Genomic DNA, 12,708 nt, shown 5'->3' on the forward strand with positions numbered 1-12,708 from the left:
TAATTAACTATAACAATCATGTCTTTCTTTTGTTTTGTTTTTTCTTGGCCTAGCATTTACTTTTGAAAAATTTCCCATAGGAATCACAAATAATTACGAAGAAATATGCAAGTACCACATTGAATTAAATGTAAAATTTTGAAGTAGAAAGAAATAGTATTTTCTTGTAAAACATGTAGGCCTGGTTTCACAGACAGGGATTACACTAAACCTGAATTAGGCCGTAGTTCAATTAGGTCATTTAAGTCATTTTTATAAACGTGCCTTAGAAAAAAGCACTACTGGTGTGCATCTTGAGACAAAGCAAAGGCACTGATAGATTTTAAGATCAGTCAGTGCAAGTTTCTTTCAGTTGAAACCGCTCAGACTTAGATTTTAGTCTGTGAAACAGGGGCATAATAAATAATCAAATCTTTATTTACAGCTTTTTTTTTTTTTTTTTGGTGTTAAATACAATAATAATAATAATTGCGTAATAATAACAGTAATTATTATTATTATTATTATTATTATGAATTGACAATAGTAATACATGTTGTGTCTCATAAGTAGACCACTTGGAGTATAACAGCAAAAGATAGTAACATCTTTGTTGAAACCTGAGAATATAATTAATTATTTATAAATATTAATTTTTTTTTAATATATGCACTACTTTTTGAGCAGAAAATCAGCATATTAGAATAATTTCTCAAGGAACATGTGACACTGAAGACTGGAGTAATGAAGCTGAAAATTTAGCTTTGATCACAGGAATAAATTACATTTTAAAATAGATTCAAATAGAAAGCAGTTATTTTAAATAGTAAAATTATTTCACAATATTACTGCTTTTGCTGTATTTTGGATCAAATAAATGCAGACTTGTTGAGCAGAAGGGAATTCTTTAAAAAACCTTAAAAATCTAACTGTTCAAAAACTTTTTACTGGTAGTGTATGTAACAATCAAATGTATTTTATCTTCATTAACAGGTTTATGTAAGGGATAATCAACGGCTAGCTGTGTATTAAACGATTTGAATGCACGACGTGGAGGCGAAGAACCACCCGACGCGCAGCGGAACCTCTGCGAAGTGCATTCAAATCGTTTAATGCACAGCTAGCCGTTGATTATCCCGTTTATGCCATGGTCATTTGCCAGCATTCACATATTAAAGATGTTAATAACATTTGCGCTGCAATATTTGACCGGAACGATAAAAATGACGGTTATTTTCGTCTATATTACTATTCAACTGCAACTGTATGTTACTATGGTTAGCAATGTTTATAGGAAGCGCATTAATATAGAACGTGATTAAACTGACCTGGAACTACCTGTGCGGTTAAACGAATTTAATCAACACCTGCCAGCCAATCAGAATCGAGTATTCAGACAGACTATGGCATAAAAAGATATGCATGTGATTGTATTCTAGACCCACATGTTTATTCTAGGTGAAGTTAGCTGTGCATTTTAGGGTTAACATTTTTATAATCAGTTGCATGTATTAATAGTGACACTGTTACACTGTAATATAAACATACTTTATTAATGTTATGCTTTAGTACTGTTTAATGCAGTAAAATGAGGAGTACTGCATTTCATGGTTTATATCTTTCATGTACTAGCTATATTGCATTATCTCTTTAACAGTGTAGCAGTCAGTTGGTAGATTATACCTGCAATGTTAAATTGCATTGTTCATTTTAAAGCATACTGTATATAAAACAAATAGCTTTATAACTCACCAACAATATATTTATAATGCATTATACATACAGGCTTGTTTAAAAGTGCTATTCAAATGCTGGAAATGTTTATTTGTATAAATCTGCACAAATGAAAATGGACTTGTCTCTTTTATCTAAGGTTATTTCAAGTCCAAGAAAGTCACCTTTATTAATGCACTAAAGAAGACATGTGGGAGAGATTACTGCCTGACTGCGTTCTTTGTGTCCAGTTTACACTGTGGGAATAATCGTCTCTGTGCAGTGGGAGCTGGTCTGATGGCAGGTCATTGTGTACGGTTGCTCTTAGTTTGTTGTTTGGTCTGGTGCTGAGCGTCATGGTACCGGGGTCAATGAAGTGTATGTGTACCCATGCTGGTGGACACAAAACTTTGTTATCGAGTGTGAAGCACCCTGCCCTGGGAGCTTAGACCAGCAGCTGTAATAGTCTAACTTGGTCTTTAATGAGTGTTTACCCATGTAAATAAACCTTGCTAAGCAGGTTAATTCATTTGTGATGGCCATTGAACTATGAAAGGTACATAATGTGATGTCCCTCAATGGTGTATATACTGTATGTGGTATTATGTTCAGTGAGGTTTTTAGTTGTCTCTCTTACATTTGTAATCCCTAACAACAAGGCATTTATAATTACATTTTTTATCTTTCTTTACGTTGGCTGTTTTTGAATAATAGGAATTGTCTAAATATGTTAAAACTTTTATAAATATATAAATATACCTTCCTTATTTTTTTTTTTTTTTTTTTTGATTACATGGCTTTCTCCAAAATAACCTACCATTTAAAAAAAAAAATAATAATTATTATTTATTTATTATAAAGCTTTTTATTTGTAAAGAAATTAATGTTTTTTTATTCAACAAGTGTGCATTAAGTTGATCAAAATTGACAGTAAAAAGCATTTACAATGTTACAAATGGTTTCTATGACAAATAATTAAAAAAACAACTATTAACAAAAATGAATGAAAATTCAGCTGTGCCATCACAGGAGTAAATTACATTTTTAAAATGTTTTAAAGACAAAACAGTTACTTTAAATTGTAATAATTGTGTAGTATTTCACAATGTTGTTTAACAAAAACTCTCTTTTTACTGTATTATGGCCATCCCCAAACTTTTGAACAGTAGTGTATGTTTTATTATGAAATCAAATACCTTTTTATTTTCTAAACCATTTATTTTCTAAAAGTAATTTGAAGCATTTTCGCTTTAAGCCGTTAGATCAAATGGTCTTTAAAATCATGAGAAAAATTATCATTTAAGTGACCTTTCTATCTGATATTTAGTTAGTATGGAAAGCTTAAGTGATTTTTTTTATATTGATTTTGGTGGTTGAATTATTAAACACTATTGGAGTCTGGCTTCCAACATTTATGACATTGTTCTGTTTCCATTTGTTCGCAGGAACAATAAGAATGGTTCTTAAATGAGAATATTATCGCACAGCAATACCATTGCTGTACTTTGAGATGCATTGGGTGGGTTTGTTAGTTTTACCATTCAGCCGTATCCTATCAGCCATTGTTGTAGTGTGACTCACAGTTCATAACAACATCTGCAGTTCTAACTTTACCCTACAGTACAATAATGAAACCACGCGTCAAACTATAGCTCCTCAGTAAATATTTTCAACCTTGATCAAATAATAACACAGAAAATGTTCAGTATTATTGCGTGAGTTGATTGTTTCAGCAGAACAATACAGTATGGAGCTGATGTGTATTTAAATGAGTCCTGCTCCAGGAATGTTTCTGTGAGGTTTATAGCTGGGTGTTGCTGGCAGGTCGATATCTGGGTGTTGGATTCAGGTGCTGGGTAGAGTCTGTACTTTCTCTGTACTGAGTGTGACGCAGATGGAAATGTCTGCTTTGCATTTGATTCTTTAACACCGTACTTAGCTCTAAGAGTTCTTTTTTACTTTTTGGACAATCGGAAGCATTATCATGTTGTCTAGTGTCCTTCTCACCAGCAGTACAGTGATTATGTAAATGTGGTGTTTACTGTGTATTGTTTATTGCCCTAATGAAAGTGTTTAATTGCCAACATTCTTTATTTTATATATTTAATATATTATGAATTAATTTTTAAAAATAACTATAAGTTAAGCCATTTGAGTTAGATTCCCTTAAAAGTGTAAACACTGAGGCTTCGTAACGCACACACACACACACACACACACACACACACAAATAAAATAATAAAATAATGGGAGTTCCCATTATGCATATTTAATTTGATTGCTCAGTGTTATCTGTAAAATTGGTCATTTAATCTTTGGACCGCGTTATTGTGCGATAATATTTTAAAGGTTGCAATTGTATTATATTGTACTAAATATGCTTTGCTTCGAACACGCAGGCAGGGTGGATCTGTTGGATGTCACTATAATAAATCCACTGAGATATTTATAAGCTGGAAAATGCTGACCTGTTGATAATGAGAAAATATGATGGTGGTAATGGTAGTGTTTTATCTCCATTGTGATAAAATAGAAGTTTCCCTGGAGATGAGATCTATTATAGCAAAGATAAGATTCTGGAAGAAAGTTAGTTAGACCATGTGAACAATATGACCTAGAAAAGAGCCCAAACATTAATGCAAATCAGTTTATAAATCATCATTTTATTTTTACATTTTTTTTTCATCCCAAAAAAAAAGATGTGCGCTTTATTGTATTGAATGTATTAAATTATGGCTATATATATATATGGCTTTCTTTGATTTTCATCAGAAGATGGCGCCTCTGTGTTTGGCACGCCGTCTGCTGTTCTCCCCGTCTTTGTTGTTTTTAGTACTTATGTTTTTATTTATGTCTATTTTTATTACTGGCTGTAAAATGGCGTTGGTGTATAATCGCCAAACACTTATGGACATTCGAATGGCTTTTGAAACAGCCAGGACCGACACCTGTGCGTCTCAACCTTCTCTGCCGCCTACCTATTCCTACTTCTCTTCACATCAGTACCGGCATGTTACAGACTTGCCGTGGAAAAAGAAGCGTCGGCGAAAAAGAGGAAAGCGTGCTGGAGTTGCAGTTCGGTTGAGATCCTCTGCTGTTTTACTGTCTACCGGGCCTGGGATGATACGCGGATTATATCTTCACTGGCGATCGCTGGACTCAACGTATCGATGGCTTCGACCTGTTGTCCCTGCTGTCCCTGGCCCTGTCTCTGCGCCGCTTCCTTCCGCGTGTTCGTTGTGGTGGAGTAAATGCTTCCAACCTTCGATTGACCCAGAGATCTACGCAACCCCAGGAAGATGTGTCGCCATTTCACGTGGCTTTGATCAACGCACGTTCTCTGGTAAATAAGACATTTATATTAAATGACTTTTTTACCCTGCACGCTGGACGCCCTATGTATCACTGAAACTTGGATTAAACCCGGAGACTTAAGCCCATTCACTGAGCTGGTGCCTCAGGGCTGTAGCTTTTAAATTCCCTCGGTTATCTGGTCGAGGTGGGGCTTGGCAGTGTTTAAAGGCTCGTATCTCTGTCGCAGTCTATCAACTGGGACTCATAGTTGTTTCGAGGTTATGCTGTTTCAACTTTCACTAGTCAACCCTGTGGTTTTTGCAGTCATATACCGACCACCTAACGTAAATAGGGAATTTTTAAATGAATTTGCTCAATTTATGAGTGAAATCGTCACCAGTTACGACAGGATTTTAATACTGGGAGACTTTAACATACATGTCTGTTGTGATTCCAAACCACTATCCAAAGACTTTCTTAGATTACTTGATTCTTTTGACTTTGTGCAATGGGTATCTGGACCTACTCATGCTCAAGGACATACTCTGGACTTGATTTTATCCCGTGGTGTGTCAGTGCTGGATATAAAAATTGTGGACGCTGGCATATCTGATCATCTACCCATATTGTTCTCTGTGTCTCTTGATGGAAATACTCCAAGTCAATCATCATTGCCATGTTGGACTCGTATATTTACAGAATGCTCAAGTAAAGAATTTGCTTCTAAGTATGAATTATTAGGTGCTACCCAGGATATGATTACTCTTACCGGTCACCTGGATGTTAACGAGCATCTTGGTGTTTTCAACAATAATTGCTCCAATATCTTAAACACTATTGCTCCATTAAAGATGAAAAACACAAACATAATTCAATACCTTGGCATAATGATACCACTCGTTCCTTAGGAAGACTTGTAGAAGTGCGGAACGTAAATGGAAAAAAGACAGGCTTCAAGTCTCATATGAAATCTTACGTGACTCTCTCTCTGCATTTCAGCGAGCTGCCAAGGCTGCAAAGTGTAGATACTTTTCAGAGTTAATCACACAAAATAGCCACAAGCCAAATATTTTATTCTCTACTATTGAATCTGCACTCCATCCAGCTGTTAACATTTTTCCGAGGTATCTGTCTCTCTGTGTGAGAAGTTTGCTAATTATTTTAATGACAAGATCTCTCGAATCATGTTTGCTGTATCAATGCCGTCATATGAATTGGTTGATGTCCTATACTCTGGTTCCACCTGGTCTCTTTTCGAGTCTATTAACCTGAACACCTTAATCAAAACTCTGTCTAGCCTGAAACCCACAATGTGTCCTCAGGACGTTATTCCAACACGTTTTCTTAGACAGATCATTGACACTATTGGTCCTGATTTGTTGTCTATTATCAATAAATGTCTCCAAACTGGGACTGTCCCCCACGACTTCAAACTTGCCACAGTGCGACCACATCTTAAAAAACCTAATTTGGACTCGACATTGCTGGTTAATTTTCGTCCGATTTCAAATTTGCCTTTTTTATCAAAAATATTAGAGAAAATTGTCTCAAATCAACTCCAATCTTATTTGTCTCATAATTCTATTTATGAAAAATTTCAGTCTGGTTTTAAATCCTGTCACAGCACTGAGTCTGCCCTCTTAAGAGTTTTAAATGACGTCATGTTGACTACGGATTCTGGCCAGTTTACAGCTCTGGTTTTGTTAGACCTTAGCTCTGCCTTTGATCTGGTCAACCATGATATTCTTATATCTCGTCTTGAGGCATGTGTTGGTTTACGGGGCACAGTATTACAGTGGTTTAGGTCATATCTTACCAGTAGGAGATATGTTGTCAACATTGGGCACCATTTCTCCTCTGAGATGCATTTAAAATCTGGTGTACCACAAGGATCGATTCTTGGTCCAGTATTGTTCTCACTTTATATGCTTCCTTTAGGGCTTATTTTTAACAAGCACGGGGTCTCTTTCCATCTATATGCAGATGACACCCAAATCTACATCCCCTTAAAGCGTGGCAATAAACATGGCATTAAGCCCATTTTGGATTGCCTGGAAGAACTGAAACTTTGGCTTGCAACAAATTTTTTATGCCTCAATGAGAGTAAAACTGAATTCATCATGTTTGGTCCCAATGATAAAAGTGTATATGATCTCGAAACTACTTCTCTGTCACCATACAGCACTACTTGTGTCAGAAACTTGGGTGTTTGGTTTGATAATAACCTCAAATTTGATAAGCAGATAAGTTCTGTTGTTAAGTCCTGTTTTTATCATATCCGGCTTCTCTCCAAAGTGAAATCATTTCTATCATCACGGATGTTTGAAATCATAATGCACGCATTTGTTACATCTAGGCTTGACTACTGTAATTCTCTGTACATTGGTGTTTCTCAGTCCTGTGTCTCTCGTCTGCAGTTAGTCCAGAATGCAGCAGCTCGGCTTCTTACTGAAAGCACAAATATGAGAGTATTACACGGTTTTAATTTCACTTCATTGGCTTCCAGTAAAGTACAGAATTGATTTTAAAATTCTATTGTTTGTTTTTAAATCTCTTCACAATCTGGCCCCAATGTACTTAACTGAGTTGTTACAGCCTCATACTTCGTCGAGATCTCTCAGATCCACTAATTCTGATCTATTGCATGTTCCTAGGACAAGACTAAAACGAGAGGTGACCGTGCCTTTTCTGTTGTCGGCCCAAAACTTTGGAATAGTCTCCTCTCATATCAGAACTGCTCCAACCTTGTCGGTTTTAAATCCACATTAAAGACCTATTTCTTCTCGTTGGCGTTTGATACTCCATGATAAATTGTCTCTGTCCTTGTGTTTGGAGTGCCACACATTCTTATAGCCTGTGTATATTCTGTGAATATCTGAGTTTTTTAGCTGTATTTAATTCTGCCTATAGTCTGTATAGTGTTGTAAAGCACTTTGGTCAACTTCGGTTGTTTTTAAACTGTGCTATATAAATAAAATTGTATTGTATTGTATAAATGTATTCAAATTCTAAAAGTACATTTTAAAACCTTAAAACTTAAAAACTTAAGTGGGTCAGAAAAGCACTCTAAAGTTCAGCTAATTTCATTTAATATAAATTTGAACTATAAATGAATAGAACATTACTGAATATTGTCAGCAAATGAAAATACATTAAAGTATTATTTCCATAAGTACTTTTTTTTTTGAAGTTCAGGTTGTTCAAGTTTGTTTCTTTTTCACAAGTAATAAATATTCAGATGCGTCTAGCTGAGTATGTAGGCACGTCTTATGTTACATACTGGTACTTTTGTGTTTCAAAGTTTGTCATTGAGTATCTCAAATCCCTTTTTTTATTCCTCTGTTCCCACAGTTCTATGTGCTGATCGAGTGGGCCAGATGACTAAGACATATAATGACATAGATGCTGTTACACGTCTCCTGGAGGAGGTAAGCCGTGGGAAGTGGGAGGATGGGTCATAGCAGTCATTTAAAAATAAAAAATAGAGTGAAGGTATTTTTTGGTGTAAAGCATGGCCCACATGTTGTGATGTAGGTCTTTCAGTGTACCATAATAGTTCATGATTACAAAGGTATCATCCACACTCTTGATGACGTTTTTGAGAGATTGTAATTATTCATGATGTTTCTTCAGGAACCAGGATTCTGTAAAACGTAGTAATAAAGTCTCTGAAAGTCTCAAGCTATCCAAATTAACACAGACTAAGGAATTGTTTGATTGTGAATGTGGACTAAACAGTAAACATATAGGGTCACTTTGTGTTCCTCAATTCAGAAAGAGCGGGATTTGGAGTTGGCGGCTCGTATTGGCCAGTCTTTGCTGAAAAAGAACAAAACCCTCAGCGAGAGGAACACCTTCCTAGAGGAGCAGGTGGAGCACATACGAGAAGAGGTAAGAGAAGAAACCCGAAAAGTTAGACCAGCCTGTTGGCTTAACTTAAAGAACCGTAACTTTAAGTCAAAGAACCATGTCAGCATAAAATGGTTCTAAAGTATTACTGTGTGTAAAAAAACAGATGTAATCTAAAAACATTCTTATACAAAACAACACAGACTATGTGAGTATATAGTTCTTGATGCATGCATACAGTGAGTGTTTGTATGCGTCCATGCAGGTGTCTCAGCTGCGTCATGATCTCTCGATGAAGGATGAGCTCCTGCAGTTCTACACAAGTGCAGCTGAGGAGAGCGATGGAGAATCTGCTTCTTCCACACCGTGAGTCCATGTATTAAGTTTGAACAATACCTCAAACTGTGGAGTTCTATCATTTTTCTGTCTTTGCCTGAAAATTACACAGAGCTGGTTAAATGTTTTTTTATTTTCAGTGAGGAAATTTCCATGTACTGAAGTAGGCACATCTGTCTATGATTTTTCTTTGCAGTATTCGCAGAAATGACTCGTCTTTCACGGTCCCGAATTACCTCCCTCTGGATTCGCTACAGAAGAAACTCAAAGACCTGGAGGAAGAGAACATTGTCCTGCGATCAGAGGTGAGAGAGTGAGGTCTGACCTCACATCCTTCAGCTGCTCATAAGAATACTTTGCATAATATTATTCAAAACAGCCTCCAATCAAACTTATCAGAGTTTCAGGCATATCACATTTCCAAGACAAACACAGCTTCATTCTCAGATAAAGCTATTTGCCAGTTATCTGTGCGCTTTAGTAAAATAAAACTTGGAAATACTGTAATAATAAGCAAATATACACACATCCACATAGATATGTTGTTAGTTGAAATATAGCTTAAAGGGATAGTTCACCCAAAAATGACGAAGCTACGAGAATACTTTTTGTGCGCAAAGAAAACAATAGTAACATAACTTATTCAACAACTTAGAGTACCGCAGAACGTAATCAACGTAATCTCGTAGCTTCGTAAAATTACGGTTGAAACCCTCATGTCACATGGACTATTTTACCGATGTCCTTGCTACATTTCTGTGCGTTGATCGTGATATTATCCTTGCTGTCTATGGGAGCTAGCTCTCAGATTTCATCAAGAATATCTTAATCTGTGTTCTGAAGATGAACAAAGGTCTTACGGGTTTGGAACGACATGAGGGGGAGTAATTAATGACAGACTTTTCATTTTTGGGTGAACGAACCCTTTAACTTTTAAAAGTTTCAGATTGAGTCAGAAGTAAATTCATCAGAATGTCTCATTTTCTCGATGTACTGGCCCCCTCACTGTAACTGTAGATCTGCAGTGACGTGTGTCGGGCATCTGACCCCAGCAGACAGGTGGAATTCCATTCCTCACTGCCAATGAAATCTACATCCACACCTACACAAGATCTATTCACAACAAAACATTTTAGAAACTTCAATAGCAATAGATGAATGCAAATCACGAAGACATCACAGTATAACATTTCTCAGTTTATGTGAACCCTATTAAACTGGGCCATGACATGAAAACAACAAGCTTGTGTAACAACTCCATAGCTTTGCTTTTTGCTGTAGATTAAATTCAAACTATATTGTTTTGTTCTAAAACATGGGCACTTTAGACACAACCTGTTCTTCTGACAAGAACACTGAAACAAAGGATGAGTCAAGTAAAATGATGCCTCCATTGTTTATTCAGATCACGTGTGTGTGTGTGTTTATAGGCAAATCACTTGGAGACAGAGACCATCTCGTATGAAGAAAAGGAACAACAGCTTGTAAATGACTGTGTTAAAGAGCTCAGTGAGTAGATCCACCTATTACACCATCAACGATCATATTCCCTCGAAATGTAAACTGATATTACATAATCATCCTACACTTGTAAAATTCATGTATACTATTCATTACCTTATTGTTCCATCCTTGTAGTAGCCTATAACCGTTTAGTTATTAATGACATGAACTGCAAATACTGAGGGGCTAATCTATAACTTGCTTTGAATGAGGATTGGGGACTTTCCATGCTTTTTGTTATTTACCAAGGGTGCGTTTGACACATGAAGTCTATCTCTTCCCCCTTAGGAGATGCTAATATACAGATCTCCACGATTGCGGAGGAGCTGGCTAAGAAAACCGAGGATGCCTCTCGCCAGCAAGAGGAAATCACACACCTCCTCTCTCAAATCGTCGACCTGCAGAAAAAAGCCAAATCTGTGAGTTCTCCTCACTGTACAGTAGACGTGACTAATACACGGATCCCTGGTTTCAAATTGGTCATATAACACAAAATTGGGCAATATAACACAAAATACAATGTTGTAAATATAAAACTATATTAAAAGGTTACTTTAGAAATGTAATGGGTTATAGATTGCAAGTTACTTTATTTAAAATGCAATAAGTAACTATTTCAATTACTTTATTAAAGTAATGTAACTGGTTACTGATTACATTTCTAATGAATGTTCTCAACTGTTAATCATTTTGAAACATTTAAACCAGACAGGGTTAACCTCACAGTAGTACTCAACACGGATTACTGTCAGACTTTCTAAATCCTTCCTCACTTGAATTAAGATTATAATAATTTAATTTTAAAGCACAGCCACCACAAAATCAGACTTTAGTACATCTTTATACTTTGAGATGCTTCTGAGGTTAAACACAGATTTAAAATTACAACAAGAAATAATTTAATAGCTATGATACTGTTTTTTAAAAAAAAATCTAATCTTTGCATAGCTATGTCAGGAAACACTGCCATCTATCAATGCCTTGGAAAAAAACAGTTAATCTTAAAATAAACAAAACAAGACTTTAAAAAGCAGGGAAAAGGCCTTTTTAATAGCAGAAGGCATCGTGCACAACAAAAACAGGCAAAGCAACAAATTAATATTATTGTGTGTAATGTATTAGTGAAGCATAATCTTGACTGTTTCAGTTAGTTTGTTGTACTGTCAGTTATAGGAAGAATAGTTCTGTCTTAGTAATCAAGTGTAATATTTGTTATGTTTTCAGTATGCACTAGAAAACGAAGAGCTCACTCAGCATCTGGGAGCTGCTAAAGATGCCCAAAGAGCACTAACAGCAGAGGTAACACATGCACTCAAACGCACCAGCATATTCACATACTGTAATTCAACTAAAATGCCACCATATACCAATTACTGATAAACATAGGCGTGTATTATCCTTGGAATTGAAACCCTGATCTGACTGATTAAATGAATTTTACTGCCGTTTTCACCTGCTATCAGTCTCTTTATCTCAGTCTTTATCGGTTTCTTTCTGTAGCTGAGGGAGCTGGAGGATAAGTATGCTGAATGTATGGAGATGCTTCATGAAGCTCAGGAGGAACTGAAGAACTTCAGGAATAAAACGCTGCCTCTCAGTACACCGCGACGATTCCACTCGCTCGGCCTCTTCCCCATGGTGAGAAATGGAGAACAACAAAATAATTTAATGTATTATTAATTTGTATTATTTTCACAAATTGTTCACTTAGTATGTACTAAACAGTAAGCAATATGCTAAATATACTAATACACTATCACTGTCATTCCCTAGCTAATGGTGTGTTTGTGCTTTGTGTGTAACAGGACTCTTTAGCTGCTGAAATTGAAGGCACCATGAAGAAAGAGATTCAGATGTCTGATCCAGACGTAGAGGAACAAAGGTGTGTGAGTGTGTCATTTCCTGTACCCTGCCTGTGTCTCATATCCTGCATGAATTGTTATGAATTTGCATGCTGAGTCAGTTTCAGAGGAATATAAAATATATTCTAATCTCTGTTACAAGGCATTTTATGTTTCATTTATTTTTAGCTTA

General features: G+C 36.0%; 1 protein-coding gene across 4 annotated transcripts in view; it reads left to right on the plus strand.

Annotated features, from left to right (window-relative positions):
* The window catches only part of trak1a (trafficking protein, kinesin binding 1a), a 49,807-nt gene that overhangs the window by 25,166 nt on the left and 11,933 nt on the right, over positions 1–12,708 (plus strand). For all 4 annotated transcript variants that reach the window (XM_058746289.1, XM_058746287.1, XM_058746290.1 and 1 more), the window contains 9 exons: positions 8,338–8,414; positions 8,761–8,877; positions 9,101–9,201; positions 9,368–9,476; positions 10,602–10,680; positions 10,963–11,093; positions 11,899–11,973; positions 12,175–12,312; positions 12,480–12,556. In XM_058746289.1, coding sequence (XP_058602272.1) covers positions 8,364–8,414; positions 8,761–8,877; positions 9,101–9,201; positions 9,368–9,476; positions 10,602–10,680; positions 10,963–11,093; positions 11,899–11,973; positions 12,175–12,312; positions 12,480–12,556 — 878 coding nt within the window. In that variant the 5' untranslated portion in view covers positions 8,338–8,363. The remainder of the gene's footprint in view (positions 1–8,337; positions 8,415–8,760; positions 8,878–9,100; positions 9,202–9,367; positions 9,477–10,601; positions 10,681–10,962; positions 11,094–11,898; positions 11,974–12,174; positions 12,313–12,479; positions 12,557–12,708) is intronic.

Source organism: Onychostoma macrolepis, chromosome 16, assembly GCF_012432095.1.
Source record: "Onychostoma macrolepis isolate SWU-2019 chromosome 16, ASM1243209v1, whole genome shotgun sequence".
In the NCBI taxonomy this organism is placed as follows: domain Eukaryota; kingdom Metazoa; phylum Chordata; class Actinopteri; order Cypriniformes; family Cyprinidae; genus Onychostoma; species Onychostoma macrolepis.